The sequence below is a fragment of the Rhineura floridana genome, chromosome 2 (assembly GCF_030035675.1).
Source record: "Rhineura floridana isolate rRhiFlo1 chromosome 2, rRhiFlo1.hap2, whole genome shotgun sequence".
NCBI lineage: Eukaryota > Metazoa > Chordata > Lepidosauria > Squamata > Rhineuridae > Rhineura > Rhineura floridana.
Genome location: NC_084481.1, coordinates 13,367,564 through 13,393,326, shown reverse-complemented (window position 1 = coordinate 13,393,326; position 25,763 = coordinate 13,367,564). Strand labels below are relative to the sequence as shown.

The 25,763-nt window shown below is 42.2% G+C and overlaps 2 protein-coding genes across 25 annotated transcripts in view; one reads left to right on the top strand and one right to left on the bottom strand.

The window, feature by feature from the left end:
• Positions 1-25,763, bottom strand: part of MAP2 (microtubule associated protein 2) — a 468,623-nt gene that overhangs the window by 222,694 nt on the left and 220,166 nt on the right. The window contains exon 1 of one of the 22 annotated variants that reach the window (XM_061607845.1): positions 25,587-25,637. The exons of the other annotated variants lie outside the window; for them this stretch is intronic. The gene's annotated coding sequence lies outside the window, so the exon portion shown is untranslated. Of the gene's footprint in view, positions 1-25,586; positions 25,638-25,763 lie in introns of those variants that run through there. 22 annotated transcript variants of the gene reach the window in all.
• LOC133378076 (uncharacterized) lies at positions 5,735-12,127 on the top strand. Of its 3 annotated transcripts, none has more exons than XM_061612865.1 (2): positions 5,735-5,758; positions 9,584-12,127. In XM_061612865.1, the coding sequence occupies exon 2, from the start codon at positions 10,069-10,071 to the stop codon at positions 11,251-11,253; it is 1,185 nt and encodes a 394-aa protein (XP_061468849.1). In that variant the 5' UTR covers positions 5,735-5,758; positions 9,584-10,068; the 3' UTR covers positions 11,254-12,127. The 3 variants fall into 3 exon arrangements, with proteins under 3 accessions (XP_061468849.1, XP_061468848.1, XP_061468847.1); XM_061612864.1 differs by lacking the exon at positions 5,735-5,758 and adding an exon at positions 7,160-7,246; XM_061612863.1 differs by lacking the exon at positions 5,735-5,758 and adding an exon at positions 7,197-7,450.

Here is a 25,763-nt window from a genome sequence, read left to right as displayed (position 1 = left end):
CAGACATAAGAGTGGAAAAGAAGAATTCCTGGATACGTTATACTAGGACCAAGAAGGCCCCAACTTTGATGGACATTGCAGGGACTGTGTCCCCAGAAGTAGACGACGGCGGACTTCATAAGGAGGAACGCATGGCTTTCCTAGCAGGAAAAGGAAGGTCCAGAAGTAGATGAGTGGGTAGCCAGTCCCTTGTCCAGAATAAAGCTGAAGCTGAAGAGGCAGCGGGTTCAGAAATAGATTCATGAATTGTTATCCATTTGGCCGTTCTCCTAGACGAGGTGAAAATCCAGAACTGCCCATATCTCCTCTGATGGATCCTTCTGGACTGGCGCAGAACAGTTATTGTGTGCTTTTCTTTTTCTTTATTGCTGGTATTATGCTGCTTGCTTTTTGACTTACTGAATATCTGTATCAATAGTTATGAATTTTATCAATGTTATACTAATCTATCTGGTTTGGTTGATAGGTGATGTTCACCCCCAGTGGTTTTTCAAACTACCAGGACCAAGATGCCTCTGCAAAAAGAATGAGGGTTTGTCAGCTAGGGATTTCTTGTCCAGAGTGACCAAAAGTCAAAGACATCCTGACACCTCATGTGTGTCTCATGGTTGTGAAAGAGTAAAATGGGTGGTGAATTTAAAGCAGACAGGGTCAAAAATTTATTGTGGTAAGCCTGATTCAGATTTAAAGAGGCTTTAAGATTGAAAAAGGGGGGAGAACGCAAAGGAACCCTTTCCAGTAACACAGGGCCCCAGGCTCCAACTATATTATCTGACATTATAAAAATGACAACTGAATAGAGTCCAGTTGTGATGGAAATGCCTGACCATGAATGGTATGAGAGTTTTTATTTGGATCTATTGGATAAATTTGCTGTAGTAACCTCTCAAAACTGCTGGATTTGTGTACACGCCCCCACACATCATAAGGCAGGGATTTCACTCACCGCTGTGTCTTTGAATTGGACAGAGTTGGCAGTAGAGAATTCTGCTACTTGGAATTTGACCAAGTATAACACCAGTTCATTCTGGGTTATTAGCGGTGAGGAAAGAGGAACCCTATGCAGAAGGTTTGTGGGACAAGGCCCAAAAATGGGAATAAGTTGGTGTACATATAGTCTCTATTTTAATTCAGACCAGACCAATTGGTTACTATATACTGAGAGTCAAGAACTCCTCGCAAACGGAACTGTTGAACAAATTTGGACAAATTTGACTGCCAAATCATTCTGGACTATTTTGAATTTGTGGTCACAGAGCTACTTCGGTAGTAATAAATAAATTACAGGGCTCCATAAAGGCTATTAGAGATGAAGCGATGTCTCAATGGAGTTTGAGTTCCTTGTTCTCTTGGTTGCCTGATTCTGGATGGCTAAGAAAGTTGGCCATAGGAGCACTGGTTTGTTTGACTGGAATAATAACTTTGCTGTGTTTTGCCTAATGTCTCTGTGGAATGTTTCAGAACGTGTTTTCTAAAATCTTGAAACCCTCACATGGTAAATATTCATTGGCTATATCCAGGGGAAGATTGGAGTATGCACCAAAGGCCAAAGATCCGAAGGGATGTAGAGATGCCATTAGGATGCAACGTCTTCCTTATAATAAAGTGTTCTTGAACCAGTGAACTGGTTATGAACAAAAGGGGGGATTGTGATATGAGCCAAAGTTACCCCATATTTCTTAGACCATGTGATTGACAACATAGGCTCCAAACGAGCAAGAGAAGTACACACAGTGAAACCTAGTGACTTCAGCAGTAGCAGAGCACCACATCCTGTTCTTTCAGCTTATTTTATGTAGCATCCTGTTATTAACCACAAACTTTGTTCCAGTAGCCTGCTTTGTCCTAGACAATGTGCCTCTGTGGTTGTGCAGAGTATATTTGCCATGCTTGTTTGTACCATATAGCCTGTGTGGTTAGCAAAGTGCTAAGTTCTTATCTATGCAAAGAATACGTGTCTATGATGCAGGAACTGGTATGCAACGTATGTAACCAGAAATGTATAAAAATAACTTATACCCGGTGTTCGGGACCTTCAGTCAGTTTGGTTTTAACGGAGGTCTTAGCTCTGAGCTAATACACTACCACTCCTCCAATAAATTGTTGCTATTTTTTATTACTTTACATCTTGTCAAATGGCTGTTATTTGCAGTACCTAGAAACGATCCCTAAGGAATATTTTCTTTTACAACACTATAGAGATATGGGAAATTCTCTGGAAAAAAAATCACATAGTTTCCTTAAATATGTCAGCGAAAACTACTACAAGGTCATGTTGAAATTATATATAACCCCAGGTACAATAAATAATATTGACAAGAACTATAAAAAAATCTTTGAAATGTCACAAGCAAATTGGAAACTTATTTCATATGTAGTAGGAATGTTCTGTGGCAAAATGTGCTGGAGAATGATTAATAAGATCATATAGAGAATATAATCCTATCCCTGTCTTCTATCTGTTGGAAAATATTGATGTATTTATTTATCAGTCACCTAAAATGCTAATCACCTAAACAGTAAGTATCTTACATGGCGAGTGCTGATAGTCTGTGTAAAAAACCTGGCAATGATGTACAACACCCTCCATGAAACAATGGATAGATGAAGTATGGGATTATGCCTTTATGGCAAAACAAAATGAAAGAATGAAATATCAGAATGAAAGAAGGAAAGCAACTTCATTTAAAACTGATTGTGCTATATTGATTATTGTAAAACCAATGCAATATATCTACATGTACAGTATTGCTTTCATGAATCTAGTTTTATCTTATAGACAGTATGTCATACAAGTGGAAATCAAAGTACGCATGCTATCTATGTGACTGCAAAAACCTTTTCTTTTCTTCTAAAATTTAATTGCTTATTTTTTATGATTCTGCATAGTACATAAAATAATGGCATGTTAATAATAAATAAGGAAACAAAGCTTATTGCATCTTAGGATACCACCTTAGTCCCTCTCATATGTGGCACTAAGAAACAAAGAGCAGGCTAACAGTAATTTTCTCTGGATTGTGACCTTTAAGTTTTCACTGTGAGAAAGGCAGTGAAATTTACCAGCCATCATTAAGGCTCCTTCTGTTTTGTAGGCTTCTTGTGAAGCATTACTGTAGAGATGATGGTACTTTTACTACTAGTGTACGGCACTCTTCCTCCACCCCACCCATTTTTAAATAAAGTTAAGTAAGCATTACTACACTGTGGAGATATTCAGTGGAGGAATGCACAGCCTTCAGAGAATTTAAAATAAACTATCAATTAAAAAGCCTAAATCCAGCACAGACTTCAGGCTCAGTGCAGCTCAGTGGAGGCCAGCAGAAGCAGAGCTGGCAGAAGGGGCCGCCACATCCTACCTCTATTCAGGAGCCGCTGGGAGGGGAGGATACTGGCTGCACCGGCAGGGCTTGGCCCGAGGAAAAGAAAGTCATGTTTCCTTCCGCCACCCCTTTTCCCAGTGTATCAGCAGCCAGGACTGAGGGCCACAAGATCAAGCCAAACAGGCTCAGGATTTGGCATAAGTCCCCCTCCCCTTGGTTCTGCCCCTGACACACACATACGGAATATCCCTCTTTTGAGCCTTCTGTCAGTTCTACTTGCGCTGGTCTTGGCTGAGCCAGCTGGGCCCCTACACCCGGGTGCCTATGGCTGCACCTGGGGGGGGGACTTCTGCCACATCCTGTGCTCCTTCAACCTGGCATATATACTGGTTGGATTACACCCTTAGGCATGCTCACATTCATTTATTTCAATAGGTTTAAGCAAGTTTAATTGTTTGTTGGATTCATGCTAAACTGTTTTTAAAGTTGCAAAATGTGGGCCTGGGGAATGGTTACACAGCAGGTCACTAGCAAAAGCATGAGATGTGTCCTACAGGAGCTTTTGTACACTCACAGTCTCAAATACAAACCAAAAAATTCATTATTTGAGCAACAAAATAGCATTTTCCTGTGACAAAAATACATGGTGTTGTGGTTTAAATGCTGGGAAAGTATTAAATAATTGCTGAGGAAAGACATATGGGTCTGCTTGTAATGAGAAACAACATCACATTTATAGCACACATACATAAAAACTGATTGTGTAGAAAGGCTAAGCTGAATGGTGTATATCATTCTGACAGTTTAACAAAACACCTTTCCAGCGTCTGCTTATTTTTACAAAAAGTGGGATAAAGAAAGTAAAGAGAACGTTTCCCGCCATTTATAAATGTTTAACCCTGCCTTTTCTACAAAAGCACTGGAATTATAAGATAGAGAAGTGGAGGGCCCTTAAATGAAATCCATATACACTGATCCTGACTCTCCGGCTTTAACCAAACTATATCTCCATCACTTTTTAAAAAACTTTTAACAGGTCCAGGTCCCCACTGCTGCCTCTTTCTTTTAACCTGTTGTCATCACAGAATCTATTTTTTTCTTTTTAAAAATGGGTGATTACTTGCTCTTCATGCTAGGGTCCCAGGGCAGGTCACAACAGCTTATGATACAACATTAAAAGCAGTTTAAAACAAATTACAGTGACAAGAATACAGTGGGTCCTAAAAATTATTACTACAGCCAGCATGGATTTTTCACATTCCGCAAAGTTAAACTGAAAATACCCCCATGCCATTTTGATGCTTCCCATAAGCTCATTTCAAAACAAAACCTTACAAAACTTACAGTGCTGAACTCAGAAACGCTTGCTTAACAACTCTCTAAATTTTCATGGCGATACACAAAACAGTCAGAGAGAATTGAGAGTTCAAAGTGTAAAAAGAGAGGGGGGAAACAGACCACTTTGGGACTTTTTTGTCAGAGTTCTCATAATTTGTTGAAATTAATTAAAAACCAGCAGTGTTCACTGAGTACTTGTAATCTTATTACTGACCTTGCCCCATACTCTCACCTTCATCTCCTGCGGTTTAAAAGTTTTAAAAAATGCCTGGCTGATTTTTAATTAATTTAAGAAATTTTGCATTGAACTGAATGATAGTGTCAGGCATGTCAGTAAGAACCAACTGTCAGTGTTCTAAAAGCCAGGCTCACAGCTGCTGGGATTGGCTAATCAAGGGGCCACACCCACCCCAGACCTTTATTTCATTTGAGATAGTCATGGCTTCTGCTGAGATTTTGGGGCTCACAAACCCATTTCTCCCACAAATCTATTTCTCCTGTCTTTGTGAGTGCTCAGGGAAGCTTGTTCTGAGTTACTTTTGCTCTACAATTCTACAGCCAGCACACACTGACACCTTAGTGAAGGCCACTTTCACTTGCTATCCTATGTTATGGCTTCAAGCCTTCTGGCAAAGAAAACACTGATGACGTGCAAAGCAGTCTGAATGCAAGGCTGAAGCAGGGGGACTTGAAAACTATTGTAGAGTATACACAAAGAGCAATTTGAAACTATTGTAACTGGAACTTAGCCAGCAAGTGTGAATGATGGAGTGTGCCATATATGGTGTGTTTCTTGCAACCTCAGTGCCTGAGGGTATAAGAAACCCGTGTCTAATGTCTATTGCTGGTCGACCCCACTCATCCTGCTGATGAGTGTGAGTGCTCTTTCTTTCTTCTTAAAATAAAAACAAGTTTTTGTAGTTTTACTCCTGGACTGCTGTCTGTTGTTTTTACAAATGACCAGAGCGAGAGACGGACTGGCTTATCTCACAACAATTCTGGTGACTCCGCTGGGACGTCTCGCTTGCCTGAGGGCTCCCCTGTGTGAGGCCGTCTGAAATCTTGTCAGCCGGCACAGGATTCTTTGCATTCCATAGGTGAGCAATTTCTCGGCCTCCCGGAGGGGGGTAAGTATAAGGCTATAAAATTGGTCAGGGATTGTGCTTGCAGCAGGCTAGGAGTAAAATAATTGTTTTTATTAGTCATTTTTGCTCTTTCCTTTTCCTTTTTTGTCTTTTGTTTTGTCCCCCTACCAAATTTTCTTTGTTTCGAATGTGCAGTGTGGTATGAATGATTGATGTCTTGTTGTTCGTCTGCTGAGTCACAAGCATGTAAACAAGAGTGCCTGCGTTGTCCCAAGCAATTTAAGGTCTTGGACTGTCAATAGGGCAGCCTCCACCTAACGAAGCGGCAAAGCCAAGGGGTGTCAACACCGAGCCTTTAAAAAGGTGTATAGGGCAAGGAAAATGGGTTTCGCTCATAGTAGAGTACCAAAGGGAACGCCATTGAGTAAGGTATTGCAGGCGGGACAAAGGAATACTCCCGATTCAGTCGGGAATGACCAAGAAGTAGCTTGTGTATTTGTGTTGCAACTGGGAACGGTTTCTGGATGAACGAGGACAGTTAATTTGGCCACAAGGGGGAACTTTTGCTTATTGAAAGCTTAAAGCTTTGCGGCCTCGTATAGAGGATTTGGCGCCTAATCAACTTTCATATTGGTTTTGCTGGGCTACGCTCAGTGATGGCATTTGCCCAAATACCGGTAGCCAACTGATACACCCACCCCCATACAACCAGGTCAAACTACCGGATGTGGACCAAGGGATTGCTGAGCCACATGTTAATTCGCCACAGTCTGCTGCTGCTTCTATACAGGGGTGGGATGGCATTACCCCCAATGTCCTGCTCCCCCTCAACTGGTCATCCCCCTCAGGGGACAGTTTATTTGGCGGGCAGCCGCAGCGGAGGATCGGCTCACTGAGGTGTTTATGCACTACCCATTTGCCCCAGGCGATATAGTAACATGGCAACAGCAAACCCCTAGTTTCCGTGCTGACCCACAGACAGTAATCAAAAGACTACAAACTATCATATGCTCTCATAACCCCAGCTGAGCTGATATCAATGACCTATTAGATGCTCTCCTGACAGTGGACCCTTTTAGAGCGCTCAAAGAACATCAAGGAAACCGGTAAATTGAAAAACAAAACATTCCACGCTATGGTTCAGGCGCCTGATGAAAAATCCGGATGCTTTCCATGTTCGTCTATTAGAAGGAGCACAGAAATTTGCACAACATAATGAGAGAGATAAAAGCCATAGCTGCTGCTTTTTGTTAACCAAGCTGCTCCATAACTGTATCTTCAAAAGTTTTGTCCAGGCTGGAGTGAAAAGTCCAGGAATGAGATAAACATGTGTGTTTGAAGGTCAAAGAGAGAGAAGTTGCCAAAAAGAAAACAAAAGGAGCGTAAGGATGTATTGGCTAAGTATTGGCTAAGGTCCATACAGGGAGGATCCAAAATCCGAGGCAGAGGCTTTGAGGGGGATGTTTTGGAAGAGGAGGAAGAATTGGAAGAACTCAGCCTGTAAGTACAGAACCTCCAATATGTCTTTATTGCAAAATTGGCCACATAAATATGGGAAGTGCAGGCTCCACCGAAGAACTGAAGCAGCTGGCACTTTTCGAGCTCCAACAGCACCTTATCAGCAACAGGTCCGGACCAGAATTTTTTACACCACCCCCACCGCAACTCCAGCCGTTGTCCAGTTACCAGGCACGAAAGGAGGGGGTGAGAACTGTTTGTGAATTTTATAAAGTAGGAAAAACTGTTACCATTGTCTTTTAAGATACTGAAGCTACAAGGTCTCATAGGAGTGAAGGGGGGAAGACTTCATTGTAGATATATCTGATGAATTATGTTGAACTGTTGACCCTTTTTCTCTTTCCATTCCTTTTTATTAACTGTTCAGTCTCCTGTTAGTCTTTTAGGACGTGGTAGTCTATGTAAACTGAAGCCACCATCCATTGTGTCTTTTATTGGATATCCCAAATTCTCACATTCATAATTTGGCTATGTTTTTAGACATCACACCTACATCTTCTATTTTATCACTGTCTACCTCAAAACATCAGGTTCAAGCCTTACTGAGAATGTTGGGCTTCTGCAGACCATGGATTCCGGCCTTGGGTGAATTAACCAAACCTTTAGTAGAACTGACTGACTGTTAAGGATGCCCCTGATAAGATTATACCAACACCAGAGCTCACTCAGCTTTTACAAACTACCAAATATACACTGACCAAGACCCTGGCTCTGGGCCTACCTAATTATGAGAAACCTTTCAGTCTATACATACATGAACGACTGGGAGTGGCCTCTGTGGTTCTACGCCAGGAATTTGGCTCCAGACATTACTATTCAGTCCAGCTTGATCCTGCTGATTGGGGAGATGTGGGCTGCCTAGCCCGTGTAGCCACTGTTCTGTTGGGGCTGTTTAACTGTTTCGGTTCCTCATGAGGTATCAGTTATCTTACTAACATGCCAAACTCAAGCCTTTTACACCAGCGTCTAGCTAATTATGAAGCTGAATTACTGACTGCATTACTGGCTGCTTCCAATCGAAAGCCGGAACGATGCTCCACCCTGAATCCTGCTACACCACTCCCAGATGTGGACTCAGCTCTTTCTACCTCATATGACTGTCTTCAGGTCAGCAGACTGTGAGTATTTTACTGGTTCCTCTTACGTGCTTGAGGGCCAGAAATATACTGGTGCAGCAGTCGTGACATGTATACGAGCTTGTTGCTCTGACAGAAACCTGCTATGCAGCAAAAGATATGACTGTGAATATTTACACCAACTCAAAACATGCGTTTGACATATGCCATGCCACTGGAGCACTGTGGAAGCAGAGACTTATTAACAGCAAATGGCCAGCGCATTGTCCATGTTGGCCCTCTTAGATGCCATCTATCACCACAAATAGCTGTTATGCATTGTTCAGCCCTCAGAAGACAAGCACCACAGGTAATACCTATGCTGAGCACCCACATCGCACTTATGTTTGAAATGACACCCTTACGCAATATGCAGATTTTCTCTCCCCAAAGGAAATTAAAGACTGGGAACAGAGACATGAAGCACAGTGCAGTGAGGGCATTTGGTAAGTCCCTGATGGACGCCCTATAGCGCCAAGAAGACTTCTTCGCCTGTTATGTTCACAACTTCATGACAAAGGACATTGTGGTACTCAAGCACTGGTGAATGCCATTCAAGCACATTGGTTCATGCCAGGTGTATACCAGGAAGCCACACCACTGTCAAGCCTTCAACACTGCGTCTAAGCCAAAAAGCCACAAAGGGGGGCGACCCTGGGCTACTTTGCCATTTGAGAAGCTACAAATTGATTTCATTTCCTTGCCTCCCTCACAGGGCAACAAGTTCATCCTAGTCTGTTGTGATCAGCCTACACATTGGATCGAACCTGTTCTGCTGCTCACAACCACTGCTGCTGTTGTCCTGAGATTCCTGATGAAAGATATTGTCCTCAAATTTGGTCCACCTCTTGTCATTGACTCTGATCAAGGCACACACTTCACAGCTGATGTGTTGGCGTATTTATACTCTTCTTTTGGTATTGCACGTAATTTGCATCACCCCAAAATTTGGGGGGAGTGGTAAGAGAAATTAAGTCCCTTTTGGGTAAGTTATACCAGGAGACGCAACTGCTGTGTGGCCTCAGGTACCACCCATCCTCGTCATTTCCCAATTGTGTACCAGACCACGTGCTGACTGTGGGTTGTTACCATATGAAATGCTGTTTGGGCACCCACTGCCCACTGCAAAAGGATCAGATCCGAGGTCCCTTAGTCTAGTGGGTGGGGGTGATTCTTTATATGCCTATCTGATTTCTCTTTCTAGAAGCCTTAAGCGACTGTGGAAAACTGCAGCCTTGACCCAGATGTTGCCATTAGATGAACCACTCCAACCCTTCCAGCCTGGTGACTGGATCTGGATCAAGTCATTTTCCAAGGCTTCGCCACTGGCTCCTTCCTGGTCAGGCCCATTCCGGATTCTTTTTACACCACACACAGCGGTCAAGGTTGCTGAGTGCGGTACCTGGATCCATCACAGCCACATCAAGCCTGCTGTCATTGACCACAGCCAAGACATTGCCAGTCCTATTCCAGCTCTCAAGTTAAGGAGAAACCCAGAGGAAGACAAGTGGTCCATTGCCAACCTGTTCCAGGAAGTCTGATGAACATCTTCCAAGAACTGTGTGAATCACACATTGCTTGCTATTCAGTATTATTAATTTGTTGCCTTATTTTTGTTATTTTCCTGTGTCTCTGCTGTGCAAAACCTTTGTATCAGAAATATTGGTGTGGCCAATCTAAAGAAGTACGATGGTGGGCCTCCTACAACCTGTGCCCAACAACTTCCATGGGGCCACGGCCAGTCTAATGCTGATTCTTACCATATGTACTTCTCTCCCTACGGTACCCAGAATGTGTTGCTTATGCTTTGCTTGTAGACAACAGAAATGTGCTGTTCCATATAAGTACTTACAGCCATATTTTACCGTTACCCTATACCAGCCCATAGCCTCTTGTGATACAGAAGAAATTGTAGTTACAGTTCAAGAAGGTCAACAAGTGTGTATTTCTCCCTTAGTCCCTCAGTATGCGAAATTCAAAGTCCTATGGCAGAAAAACTACCCCATACAGAAATGGGGTGTATTATCCCATGTCAGTCCATTGCCTGAATGGGAAACAGATATAGCTCAAAACCAAATGTTATACAACATGTATCCATCCTTCCATATTCCTTTCCCAGACCTTGTTAAAGAACATAACTCAGTACTTGGACTCCTGCAATTTACGGCCACCCATCTAAATCTGAAGACCTATTGGCTATGTTTGCTTTCAGGTATCATCCCCCAAGATTTATTACCTTTTAGAGTGCTCCCACTCACTCCCATGGAATTAACATCCCCTTATCGATTGGATGATGACACACTCCATGAGAATAGTACATGCTGTGACTATCAAATTCCCAGTAACACATATTGGTCTGTAACACCCACTCAAGGGTACCATTGTGTTGTTAGAAATTGCACAACAACAAGTTGTACCATTTTGGGAATAAGCAGGTGCAAATGGACACAGCATTGGTGGACTCATTCTGTGTACAATGGTCCAATAGATTGCACCAGATGGTACCCCAAATGGAATCAGACCTGTGAGACTAAACAACATGATTTACACTGGCCACGACGATGTGAGTTAGCAGGCCAGCCCTGCTGGGAGAAAAATATAACTGAGGGTTTACATTGGTTTAATGAGACAAAACTTGGCTGGAAATCTGCAACTGGTTTTGTTACTGGCTTTACACCATTCTTCTTATCAAATACATCTTGGGCATTTAGTGTCTCAAAATGCATAGAGTCCAGTCAACTGGGAGTATATCGATGTGGGGATTCACATGTTTGGAATAGGTGGCCATGGAGAGGGTATTATGAAGAACCGCCCTCCTCAAGGTACACCTATGAAACTTATCAAGGGTATGCCCCGAATGGAAAGGAAGCATAATCAGGACATTATTTGATTTGTGGCAACAAGGCTTATAAAGCCTTACCCAAAAATTGGGCTGGGATCTGTTACATTGGGACATTGCTTCCTCCTTTTCATGTTCATTCTCATGATGCTCCTGCCATTTATCACCCTCACCTTTATTACTGATTGGTGGTCGTGGTGTGGTCCTGGCTTCCTAATCTTGGTGGGTTAAGAAGTCTTGCTGTTAGTCTTATAAGCCTCATCTTCTGTCTTGTTCTAATATGCTGCTGTTTCCAGTGCATAGGTAACCTGCCTGGTGTTATGAGCATGTTTTTCTCTTGGTGTAAACCTCAAGCAGTTAAAATGCAGATGCTGACTATGAATGACGTTAATGAAATACAAGCAAAAATTGATGCCAAATATTACCAGAATTCCCACAAGTGACCCTCTGATATGCAGGCATTCAGAAGGGTCTAAGGGAGGATTGTTGAGATTTTGGGGCTCACAAACCCATTTCTCCCACAAATCTATTTCTCCTGTCTTTGTGAGTGCTCAGGGAAGCTTGTTCTGAGTTACTTTTGCTCTACAATTCTACAGCCAGCACACACTGACACCTTAGTGAAGGCCACTTTCACTTGCTATCCTATGTTATGGCTTCAAGCCTTCTGGCAAAGAAAACACTGATGCTAAGCAGGCTGATAACACTTGTTCAGCAGACTTGAAAACTATTGTAGAGTATACACAAAGAGCAATTTGAAACTATTGTAACTGGAACTTAGCCAGCAAGTGTGAATGATGGAGTGTGCCATATATGGTGTGTTTCCTGCAACCTCAGTGCCTGAGGGTATAAGAAACCCGTGTCTAATGTCTATTGCTGGTCGACCCCACTCATCCTGCTGATGAGTGTGAGTGCTCTTTCTTTCTTCTTAAAATAAAAACAAGTTTTTGTAGTTTTACTCCTGGACTGCTGTCTGTTGTTTTTACAAATGACCAGAGCAAGAGACGGACTGGCTTATCTCACAACACTTCCCCCAAAGAATCCTGAGAAGTGTAGTTTGTGAAGGGTACTGAGATGAGACTCCTATTCCCCTGACAAAGCTCCAGTGGCCAGAGTGGTTTAACAGTCAGCCACTTTGACTGAAGTTCTGGGAGGGCAACAGGGCAACTCTCAGCACCCTTCACTAACTACACTTCCCAGGATTCTTTGGGAGAAGCCATGACTGTCTAAAGTGAAATAAAAGTCTGGTGTGGCCAGGGAGAGCTTTGATTTAAATTTGGGTGGGAGGCTACATGTGCCTGCTGTAGAATAAAAAGGTGGGGAAAACGCTGAAAAGCAATGATACTGTTCATAATGTTTTCCTTTTGGAAAGAAAAGGGGTTTCCCTCTGCCCAGTGCCCACCCACCCAATCTCCTCCCCTCCCACTCCTCTTCCCCAGGTCAGTTTCACCTATCCTAAACATGATTGCACAGAAATAAATCGCACTGAACTCAAAAAGTATGCAAATGATCAAACCCACCCTCCCTTCTCCTCCCTTCTATCCCCTCCCTCTTGCCGCTTCCCTTACCCTTCCTTTGCTCCTCCCTCCCCATCTAATCCCCTCCCCCTCCCCTCCCTCCGCCCTCCCCATCTAATCCCCTCCCCCTCCCCTCCCTCCGCCCTCCCCATGGTCAGTTTTACCTATGTTGATTACACAGGAGTAAATCCCATTGAACCCAATAAGCATGCAAATGATCAAACCTGCCCTCACCTTGTCCTTCCTCCCATCACCTCCCTTTTGCCCCTTCCCTGCCCCTTCCCTCTCCCTTCCTTTGCACCTCCCTTTCCAATCCCCCTCCCCCTCCCCCTCTTTCTGCTCCCGTCTCCCCCCCCTTTCTTCTTCCCTCTCCTCTCCTCTCCGCTCCCCCTCCTCCTCCCCCATGGTCAGTTTTACCTATCCTAACCATGATTGCATTGGAGTAAATCCCATTGAACTCAATAAACATGCAAATTATCAAACCTGCCTTTTACCTCTCCTCTCCCTTCCTCCTCCCCTCCCTTCTTCCTCCTCCCTTGCCCTGCTTCCTCCCTGCTAAAACAAGATCAGCACAGCACGCCTTGTTTCTATTATTTGGGCTGATTGCAGGTGGTGCCACCACTCACCATGTTACCAAATTCTTCCAAGCTACACAGGAAGTGGATTGGACTGTGAAAGACCAACCCAAGTTGTGTTTGCATTTTGACACATTTGTAGGGCAGTACACTATCTCAGAGAGGAGGTTAGGTCTCCTGCTCCCCTGGTGCATTCACTATAGCTGCCCAATTTCCCTGCTTTTACAAGTTTGATAAAATATCTGTGGGCTATATGTACGTTGTTAAACTGCAAGGTTTTTTTGCCTATTAGTGAATATACATCTCAAGTGTCAACGGCCAGGGTAAAGAGATGCGTCTTCAGCATATGATAAAAATGTTATGGTAGAGATGGGGGAGAAATTCAATTCAGTTTGCATTTAAAGCCAAATCTATCAAATTCACACTTTCCAAAATAATCTGGGAACCCGAAACACAACCAACCTTTGAAATCTGCACTTACTCTAATTTTGCAGAGCAGTTTTCCAACCAAGCAATCTTTACAAAAATGTATAAATTAGGAGAAAGTGTGGATAAAAATGAATATATTTGTGAATATAATATTTAAAAATGCATGCTATTAGAAGAAATCTATACATTATTCAAAACTGCTTAGAGGTTTCTCACAATCAAGTGGTATATGAAGGTTGTTATAAACAAATAAATCTGCATTAAATGTGTTTATTAAGAGAAATCTGAGCTATTATGCTTAAGAATTTTCATGAGGATTTTTTAAAATTTGCAAATTTATTCAGAAATGTGGAGAACCAAATTTATGATTGGAAAAATTAGAAACAGACAGCTGAAATTGACAGATCCTTCCATCCTTACCTTATAGTGATGGTATCAGAATCAGATGCACCTCTGTGAGGAGGGAGTTCCACAACTTAGGGAATGCCACAGAGAATGCCCTCTCCTGAGCCACCACTACCCCAGAGTTTCTGAGGGCAGTGGAACTACCAAGAGGGCCCTCTCTGCTGATTTTAACATCCAAGAGGGTCTGTAGGGAAGGAGGCAGTCTTTTAGCTATTTGGGGCCTAAGTCGTTTAGGGATTTAAACGCTAATGTGAGCACCTTGAAGCCTGGAAACGAAGTGGCAACCAATGCAGCTGCTTTAAAGCAGGGATTATATGAGTTCTAAATGGAAACCCTGCCAGTAATCTGTCAACAACTGGGAAACAATGGGACTGCCCATAGTTCAGTGATATATTGCAATTACATGCTTTGCACATTAAAAGAATCAAGTAGCAGCTGACAGGAAAGAGATCTACTGCCAATCATAGTAGACAATGCTGGACTAGATGGCAAATTGGTCTAACGTGGTAAAAGGCATTCTTTGCCACATTTGCATCTTCACAAAACAATAATGTTTCAGTTGTGATAGGCCTCAAATGATTCACATAACTATTCCAACTTCTAACATATCCCATTTGCCATGGCAAAATTATCAAAACTAAGTGGATTGATATTAACACAGTGATCCTATCTTCATGTTATCACCTGCAAAACAACAGGATTGCTTCTAAATCCCCTTGCACCAGCAGCTCACAGCACTCAAGGTACACTAGCAGACAGTCTCTTTTAGCACACTAGCATGCCTCGGTAAACAGTCTGGGAATTTCCTGTAGAAGAAGCTATCTTGAATGGTGTCTCACTTACATTGGCAGGATAGCAAATAACAGCAAAATGAAATTACTTCTAAAATCATGCCATCACTTACCTACTCTCCTCCAGCTCATTTTTTTAACAGCCTAAATAATTTATTCCACATGAGAATACATCTTGTTTTTGTATTTGATCTAACCATTTGGGACCCAAAGAATCATATGAACCTTACTGTCTCACTTTGATCTCGTTCACTTGTCAAAGGAAGCCATAGTTACAAACCAACTATTGTTTACTGTGAATGACTCACCACACACAAGCCACACACTCGATAGTGTGTACTCTGGCTTGCCGTACAAGCTGATAATCCATGTGTGTGGTACAAACCTCTGTAGAAGGGAGCCTTGAATACCTTGACTGGTACTTCTGATGCAGGCTTATACTACCACACCAAAGCCCCATTCAGAACATTAAGGTGCCTATGCACATTGAGCATATGTACATTGTGCACTAAACTGAATGTTTTATCATCCAACAAGTACAAGTTAAATGTATATGTCATCTGGATAAAGTTCAAACTTCAACATACTGGAACTGATCATTGTGACTTCCGCAAACTAAAAGCTAAATTTCAAATTATCCAAATAATGTGAACATTATCTTCCTGCTGGATTTTTGCCCATTAACACATACATTTTTAAGAGATTCACTGGGAGCAAGGGAGAAGAGTGAAGGAAAACTTTAACACCTTTTAACATTTTAACAAACTCCCAAACACATCAATGCAACAATGAATATCTTAATCTGCTCAGTATAGTACTACATATGTAAAACTGCTTCGGACAGCTTTGTTTTAACAGCTGAATAGCTTTGCTTTTGTTCTCATGCCTAATCAGTTTAAACTATGTTTAATGAATAGATTTCTTCATGCCAATTAAAATTAGGTTGAAGCTGACTAGCAGTGCTAAGTTCCTTATAAGCAGTATCTTCTTCACTACAAGTTTAGAATTAGGAACAGTGTTTCAAAATCAGCCGGGGTCTCAAAATAATCTTTCAACCATCCCAAATCATATGGCCAGACAACTGGGAGACTGTTGCCTGGTCCAAGAGCCCTCTTTGCAAGTCAAGCTCTCCAGCAGGGTGTCCCCATTGCAAACATTGGAAACAAAATATAAACTAAGTACAGTAGGGCCCCGCTTATACGGCAGGTTCCGTTTCGGACCCCCGTCATAAAGTGGAAAACGCCGTAAAGCGGAACCCCATTGACTTTAATAGGCCGCGTCACGCGAAAATGGTGCGAAAACAGCGCAAAAAGTCGCAAAAGGGGAAAAAACCCTTTAAAATTGAACATGAAAGGCACCGCATCAGCGGAACGCCGTAAAGCGGGGCCCTACTGTACTGGAATTTAAATAGCACTTGCACCCCAAAAGAGTCTTTGGAACAACACAAATCATATGTCCTTCAACAAATTTGCTGCATTGTGGGAGGTTGGCTGCATTAGAACCAGTAACAACAGATGATGTAAAGAAATGTTAGTCAAGAGTTAGAGCCATCAGAAGTGCTTTGGCCCTTCCCACACATTCAAAGAGGTAGAGATGATTATCACAACCCTCGCTTCACTCATTATCATCTGAAACAAGAAGTTGTTTCAAGTGTTTTCTTATGAGTCACATTGTTAACAAGATACTCATAAGAAAACATGTGTAAGCTTTTCTTTTCTTTTCTTTTTTAAAGAACAAACTGTCAGAAGGTACTCAAAACAGTTAGTCACTGCCATGATCTCAGGCACTGAAAGCTACTAATATAATAGTGCTAAGGGAAGTGTTGCATCTTATCATAATGTCTTCAACCAATTTGCAAGGAATTCTGCAGGGAGAGACAAAGTGCAGCCTTTAGGATCTAGGCCTGGGCTCAAAACTGAAGACAGTTTTGAATGACTTTTGGTAAATCACCTCAGCAGATGTTGCCATTAAGTCAGAAGTTCTGTTCCTTTAACACTTTATAATGACTGTGTGGCAGGCAGAAACCAACAGGTAAAGCTTTCCCCATCACTGCATCTCCATACCTAGAAAGGCTTCACCTGTTGATTTCTGTTTGTTAAGTAACAGTTAATAGAACCAGTCTTCATAAACAAAGTGGCAAGTTTAGCTTCCGCTTCCCTCCACCTGCCGGCAAATTTGTAAAATAGTCTTGAATATTGCCTCTGATTCTCAGTCTCGGTAAAGAACACAGAAGAGCCTGCTGAATCAGGCCAAAGGGCCATCTAGTCCAGCATCCTGTTCTCACCGCAGCCAGCCAATGAGAAGCCTACAAGGAGGACCTGAGTCAACAGCACTCTCCATCTGTGATTCCCAGCAACTGGTATTCAGAGACATACTGCCTCTGACAGTGGAGATAGAACATAGCCATCGTGGCTAGTAGCCATTGCTAGCCTTATCCTTCATGCATTTGTCTAATCCTCTCTTATAGTTATTACTGCCTCATGTGGGATAGAATTCCATAGTGTAACTGTGCACTGTGTTGTGATAAGAGCCAAAGTTACCCCATATTTCTGAGACCATGTGATTGAAAGACAAAGGCTCGAGGCAAGCAAGAGACATACACAATGAAATTTGCCCAGTGACTTCAGGAGTAGCAGAGCACCACATCCTGTTCTTTCAGCTTATTTTATGTAGCATCCTGTTATTAACCACAAACTTTGTTCTAGTAGCCTGCTTTGACCTAGACAGAGTGCCTCTGTGGTTATGCAGAGTATATTTGCCATGCTTGTTTGTACCATATAGCCTGCGTGGTTAGCAAAGTGCTAAGTTCTTATCTATGCAACGTCTATAATGTAAAAGGTATAAAAGTGACTTGTCTCTTCTCTTGACTACTGCAGTCTCATTTCAGAGACTGGGGTCTTAGTTCTGAACTAATAAACTGCTGCTACTTTACTCCCTGTCGAATGGCTGTTATTTGCAGTACCTAGAAAAAGATCCCAAAGGGAATATTTTCTCTTACAACAGAAGCACATCCTTTCATCTGTCCTGAATCTTCCAACATTCAGCTTCAGTGGATGGCCCCAAGTTCTACTATTATGAGGGGGGGGGGACTTTTTGCTATCCACCTTCTCCACACCATACTCGAACTGTGAAATGAATATTCCTTGTTAGCTAAATAAGTAAGGCAGCTGAAGCAAGCTGAAGCAGGTCGAGATTACTAAGTGACACTAATTTACACTATTTTGAAACTTGACAATAAGAACTCAGACTCATCTAAAAGCATTACACAGGTCCTTTTTAGGGACTAAATTTGCTGATTCTCTACTTTTGACACAAGCACACATTCACACACACAAGCACACATATGTCTCCAACAATCTACATGTCATAAGAACATAAGAAGAGCCTGCTGGATCAGGCCAGTGGCCCATCTAGTCCAGCATCCTGTTCTCACAGTGGCCAACCAGGTGCCTGGGGGAAGCCCGCAAGCAGGACCCGAGTGCAAGAACACTCTCCCCTCCTGAGGCTTCCGGCAACTGGTTTTCAGAAGCATGCTGCCTCTGACTAGGGTGGCAGAGCACAGCCATCATGGCTAGTAGCCATTGATAGCCCTGTCCTCCATGAATTTGTCTAATCTTCTTTTAAAGCCATCCAAGCTGGTGGCCATTACTGCATCTTGTGGGAGCAAATTCCATAGTTTAACTATGCGCTGAGTAAAGAAGTACTTCCTTTTGTCTGTCCTGAATCTTCCAACATTCAGCTTCTTTGAATGTCCACGAGTTCTAGTATTATGAGAGAGGGAGAAGAACTTTTCTCTATCCACTTTCTCAATGCTATGCATAATTTTATACACTTCTATCATGTCTCCTCTGACCCGCCTTTTCTCTAAACTAAAAAGCCCCAAATGCTGCAACCTTTCCTCGTAAGGGAGTCGCTCCATCCCCTTGATCCTTCTGGTTGCCCTCTTCTGAACCTTTTCCAACTCTATAATATCCTTTTTGAGATGAGGCGACCAGAACTGTACACAGTATTCCAAATGCGGCCGCACCATAGATTTATACAACGGCATTATGATATCGGCTGTTTTATTTTCAATACCTTTCCTAATTATTGCTAGCATGGAATTTGCCTTTTTCACAGCTGCCGCACACTGGGTCGACATTTTCATCGTGCTGTCCACTACAACCCCGAGGTCTCTCTCCTGGTCGGTCACCGCCAGTTCAGACCCCATGAGCGTATATGTGAAATTAAGATTTTTTGCTCCAATATGCATAATTTTACACTTGTTTATATTGAATTGCATTTGCCATTTTTCCGCCCATTCACTCAGTTTGGAGAGGTCTTTTTGGAGCTCTTCGCAATCTCTTTTTGTTTTAACAACCCTGAACAATTTAGTGTCATCAGCAAACTTGGCCACCTCACTGCTCACTCCTAATTCTAGGTCATTAATGAACAAGTTGAAAAGTACAGGTCCCAATACCGATCCTTGAGGGACTCCACTTTCTACAGCCCTCCATTGGGAGAACTGTCCGTTTATTCCTACTCTCTGCTTTCTGCTTCTTAACCAATTCCTTATCCACAAGAGGACCTCTCCTCTTATTCCATGACTGCTAAGCTTCCTCAGAAGCCTTTGGTGAGGTACCTTGTCAAATGCTTTTTGAAAGTCTAAGTACACTATGTCCACTGGATCACCTCTATCTATATGCTTGTTGACACTCTCAAAGAATTCTAATAGGTTACTGAGACAGGACTTTCCCTTGCAGAAGCCATGCTGGCTCTGCTTCAGCAAGGCTTGTTCCTCTATGTGCTTAGTTAATCTAGCTTTAATAATACTTTCTACCAGTTTTCCAGGGACAGAAGTTAAGCTAACTGGCCTGTAATTTCCGGGATCCCCTCTGGATCCCTTTTTGAAGATTGGCGTTACATTTGCAACTTTCCAGTCCTCAGGCACGGAGGAGGACCCGAGGGACAAGTTACATATTTTAGTTAGCAGATCAGCAATTTCACATTTGAGTTCTTTGAGAACTCTCGGGTGGATGCCATCCGGGCCCGGTGATTTGTCAGTTTTTATATTGTCCATTAAGCTTAGAACTTCCTCTCTCGTTACCACTATTTGTCTTAGTTCCTCAGAATCCCTTCCTGCAAATGTTAATTCAGGTTCAGGGATCTGCCCTATATCTTCCACTGTGAAGACAGATGCAAAGAATTCATTTAGCTTCTCTGCAATCTCCTTATCGTTCTTTAGTACACCTTTGACTCCCTTATCATCCAAGGGTCCAATTGTCTCCCTAGATGGTCTCCTGCTTTGAATGTATTTATAGAATTTTTTGTTGTTGGTTTTTATGTTCTTAGCAATGTGCTCCTCAAATTCTTTTTTAGCATCCCTTATTGTCTTCTTGCATTTCTTTTGCCAGAGTTTGTGTTCTTTTTTATTTTCTTCATTCGGACAAGACTTCCATTTTCTGAAGGAAGACTTTTTGCCTCTAAGAGCTTCCTTGACTCTGCTCGTTAACCATGCTGGCATCTTCTTGGCCCTGGCGGTACCTTTTCTGATCTGCAGTATGCACTCCAGTTGAGCTGGTTTCCATACTAATATCAAAACTGAAGGAATAGCCAGGTTAATGCCGCTGTGCCAGACCACAGAAGGAAACATCAGGAAAACTGTGCAAAATAATATTCTTTTTCATACTTCTCATTCTTCCTGCTTAGTACGAAACGAACAACATGGGAAGGTCCTGCGTAGACATGAATAAGGTTTCCTACTTTTTTCAAGGTTCTCTCTATTAACGTAATACCTCTATTTGTCCACAGTCCATGATTCCTCTATTTGTCCACAGTCATAATTTCATCAGAAAATAAGCTGGTAACTATGTCTCATGTGTAGCTTAATGAGACTCTTGGACACGTCTAGATTCAGGCCTCTCTGAGCTCTCAGATGCTGCTTAAATGAAAAACAGGTAAAGATACGCTCAAAACAAAGAATATGCCTACATCACAACCTTATGTCAGTTTTATAACTATCATGGTTTCCCGCAAAGAACTGTAACTTGGTGGGTGTGCTGAAAAAATCTGTTAGAGATCTCTAGTCCTCTTTAAAGAACTACACTTCCCAGGGCTCCCAAGGGAGAGACAAATTGCTCTTAAATCAGTTTAAGTGTAGTAATATAAATGCAGGAAATGTACTGCCTTCAAGTCGATTCCGACTTATGGTGACCCTATGAATAGGGTTTTCATGAGGCTGAGAGGCAGTGAGTGGCCCAAGGTCACCCAGTGAGCTTCATGGCTATGTGGGGATTCGAACCCTGGTCTCCCAGGTCGTAGTCCAACACCTTAACCAGTACACCACACTGGCTCTCAAAATGCAGGAAATAGATATGCCCTGTCACCCCTTTGGACTATTACAGTTCACAATTATTTCCCAGGTTTGTGAAGGACAATATACACAAAGGAGGGGCTTTCACCCTTGCTTTGTGCACCAACCCCAGCACCTAACCCCAGGAATGGGAATTCCAGGCACCCCCACTCCCCTTACCAACCCCCTGCGTCAAACCTCCCAGAGCCTCTGTCCGTCCACTCGCACTACCTAGGCGCTTGCCTAGCTTTGTCTATTCCTCCACAGCTTGCCTAGGCCACCTCCCCTTTGCCATCTCATCTAGCCCAGCTACCCGCCACCTCACCTACCTTTCCCCCACTGCCTCGCCTCGCTTTGCCCCCTCCACTGCTGCTTTGCTGGTCTGCCTTCCTCACCTGCTTGCCAGACTGCTACTGCCGCCGAGGCATATAGAAGGCTATTCTCACATGATTACAGTGTGATGACAGCTTCAGAAAAATACTATATATATGGATAATACACATGTAAGATTACTCATGCAATTAAGTATGCAAACTCTAATTCAGCATTTAGGATGAATAACTGCTCCTCTATTATGCCAGAAAACTAGTAAATCGAGGCACTCTAGCAATCCTGCTTTTCTTTTTAACACTGTCAAATAAAGAACTGCAACCACTTTTAAGGTGACTCTCCTGACTGTTTCAAGAGTCAGGATGCCTGTAGCACTTTAATACAGTTGTTGTTCTTATGTGCCTTCAAGTCGATTATGACGTATGGTGACCCTATGAATCAGCAACCTCTAAGAGCAGTATTAATATAGTAATACTGTAGAAAGCAAAGATTTAAGAACTGGGGCTGTTGCCACCTGGCTGTCAGTCAAGCTGATTCCTCCCAGGTGATTCATGTATAGCATTATAAACAAGTTGACAATATCTGTTCTCATATGTTCTGCCCCCCCATTCCCTTTAATGCTGAATACAAATCATGTTTTGTTGAAACAGCAAAGGATTCCAATATAATTCATTTTGTTCATTCCGTCGGTGACTAAGGAACATAGGAATGTAGGAAGCTGCCTTATACTAAATCAGACCATTGGTCCATCAGTACTCAGTACTGTCTACAATGACTGGCAGAGGCTCTCGCCCAGCCCTACCTGGAGATGCCAGGGACTTGTTCCAGTAGGAATACCTTGAACTTTCAGCACTTAAACAGCCCTACAATCTGTGTTCAGCCATAGCTCATGTGGCTAATACTGCTCATTATGCCAGGAAACCAAGTGGTTCATAAGAGGATTGAGCAGAAAGATCTTTCATCCACTATGAAAATGCCCTCCTCTTTGATCAGGGAAATTCTGAATGTTAGGCTCCTATAACCGGCCCTGGATCCTGCTGGTGAAGGGCAGGCAATAAATATTATTATAATCATCATCATGCAGAGAAAGTTTTCTTCTCTTTGAATTGGCTTTGTTTGCCCACAGTGATGTCATTGCACAGCCAAATCTCACAGGTTATATGATAATTTCACTTTTCCCAAAACAAAGATTGAGTTAAGACAAAAAAGGTACCAAAAGAGCAATCAAGTAGGGACAAACAAGCTGTGACAAGCTCTCATAGCTCATTCTCTCATTGATATTTATAAAGTACATATAGTGGTTAAGAGAATGAGCTATAAATCAAAAGTCTTCCATCTAAACATAGTCTTATCCTGCTATCCATAGTATAGGATAAAAATACTGACTGCCCCTACAAGGCTGTTCTGAGGATTAGCATAAAGAATCTAACAACTGAGATAATGTATGTAAAGCATAATTCAACACTTTCATCCATGTCAAAAAAGAAAAACGTTTTGAGAGATTTTGGAAGCCTATATACAAAAAAAGATCAGAATCATACTTGGCCATTTCATTTAAAGGAACATCACATGAGTTTTAATGTAAAACAAAGTGGAAAGAAGTTCTGGAACAAAAAAGGACCAAGGTGGTACAGAGCATTGTGTGATGCCAATGTAGAGAGGCAGAATGTTCTTTGGCAGGTTTGTATTGGTGTGCTGTGCATTGAAACCCTTTCTTAACATGAACTGAGTCCAAACTAATAAGGTCATTGCTAATGCATTCCTTGAAAATGACAAGCCATCAGGACTGTCAAGAAGATACTGCAAGTCTTTGAGCCAACTCAATAGAGGACTGCCCAATGTCTTCCTCCCTTAGTGCCCAATTTGTAATCTAATGTGCTTTGGAGAAAGAAATGCTATGATGCTTTCCAGTCACCCATCTCTCCTGGCTGAAGTCATTATATCACTTCCCATTACTTAAACCATTTCTGCTCTTCTTTTTCCTCTTTTCCTCTATAAACAACATCTCAACCAATTGTAATGTTATAAAATTTTAAAGAATATTTCAGCATGCTTAATACATCGTGTACATACCTATTTTGTTGTTGTTGTTATTTTCTGTGCATGCAGATGGCCTGGCTGGCTATCAAGCAATAAACACATTGCTTGTTGTTGCAATGTAAAGGCGCCCATGGCTGGTTTAAAGAAACTGGAAGCAACATCATATTTTCGCACTATGGCAGGGAAAGTGCATGGCAGAGGTTTTATGCAGGTTTCCTTCAGATTATTTGGCCTACATGCAATTGACTTCTCCACCTCTTTCCCTAAAATTCACTACCACCTTGATTTCCTGTTTGAACTTAATCATATGTTTGTGTACAAAAGTTTGCACTTTGTAAGGAATCTTTGACATGCTATTGCATAGGAGAACATAAAATGAAGAGCAGGGAGTAACAACTCTGATTCTGCTCATGACTCATCGTTATGCTGGAGGTGAGACACACTGAATGCTGATTACCCACCTTGGTTGATTCAAGGGCCATTTTTGCAGGTCAGTTTCCCAGCAAGCAGCTGCTCTGGGCTACATTAGGAAATGGATTTATATATACAATGCTTCATAGCACAAGATACTGCAAATGCTTCCACACAGGTTTTGCCATGTGTCCAACTATCTACATGACATACAGATTATAAATCACATAAAAACATACAAACATTCTGTGGCAAAAGGTTTGAAATTCAGTCACACTGATAGTTTGATAGGAAGGAATGGCTGGAGTCTGCCATTTTTTCATACACAAGCAGTGCCACATCATACCCTGTCAAAATGGGCCCTGTGGCAATACAAGTCACCTTAGCATAGTACTAGGTACTTGGTACTGTGTAAAACTGTGGGAACTAGAAAGCAACATTGTGAAACTAGTGTCCACAGACAATTCAGCAAAAGGACTCTAGGTTAAATTCTCAGCATTCTACAATACTAGATCTAGGGCTGATCAAAATAGGCGGGGGTTGCAAAAACAGATGGTTGCAAAATAGGTTGCATTGCCCTCACTCTAATCTGACTGGCTTAGGACATTGTCACTGGCTGTTTGATGACATAATGCCATTAAGTTGTTTACCTGATCTCTGATTGGCCAGGATTAAGGTTTTTTTTTTAAAAAAAAATGCTGCTGGAGCTGGTGGTGAACAGTGCACAAAAAAAAGAGAGGTAAGGGCATTTTCATGAACCTTTTGTCCTCTCCTAAAATTCCCCCTATCACTCTGAAAATTGCTACAGTTGAAAATTCAGTGCAGCCCCATTTAGATTGCCATGTTTCCAAGTGCTTGATATTGCTGAAAAACAAGCAGTTGCTCTGAATGTAAGCCTGCCATTGCCATATCATGTACAAATACAATACAAACAGGTTTGCCAAGAAATCACCATTGTCATATATTGCTCTCATCAATTGAACTGAGAGCTGAAGTGGACAAGACTAAACAGGCTGTACTATCATTTTTTGTGACCTGATTATTACATACAGGAATACAAATATAAAGCCTAGATCTAATTTTATAAACTGTTCCACATTTCCTTCATTATATTAAAGCTGCAATGGAAATAGAGCAACACATTCCTGCTTTACCGTGTCAATGGCCCAAGTTCCTTCCTCCCTGATATGTGTTTTCACTCAAGCTTATTGATTTCCTTTGAGAATCAATTTAAGCCAGTCCAAACCATTTTTTAAAAACTTATAATTTATTGTTTCACATGTATCTTGCTTGCACAGCTCTAAATACCATGGACTATGAATGGGGCTTGATAGAGTGAGCTGAGCCAAGCCCTTGGGGAAGGCCAGTGGAGACAATTGTCCCAGTACTCACACATGGGGGGATTCATATCAACACTGAGTAACAGTACAGTCCAAGTAGCAGAGAAATGATTGACACAGGGTGTAGTGAGAAAGAAGGAAGGAGTGAGTGCTCAGTGAAAATTCTGCCCCCATGCCTCTCAGATTTTTAAAAAGAACCTACCTAGAGTGAGCACTAGGGGGCAAGGCTCCAAACTCCTTGGGCTCATTACTGTCATCTCTTTAGTAGCAGTAGGGAATCTATCAGATAGCAAACACCAGAGTCAGCTGCTCCTACAGGAAAGAATGAAATGCTTAAGGAAATGCAGGCCTTTAAAGCTGAAGATTGCACTTTGCTGAA

Bases quoted from the DNA above. Each gene is read 5' to 3' on its own strand.
- LOC133378076 (XM_061612865.1), top strand. From the start codon at position 10,069: ATGGTGGGCCTCCTACAACCTGTGCCCAACAACTTCCATGGGGCCACG.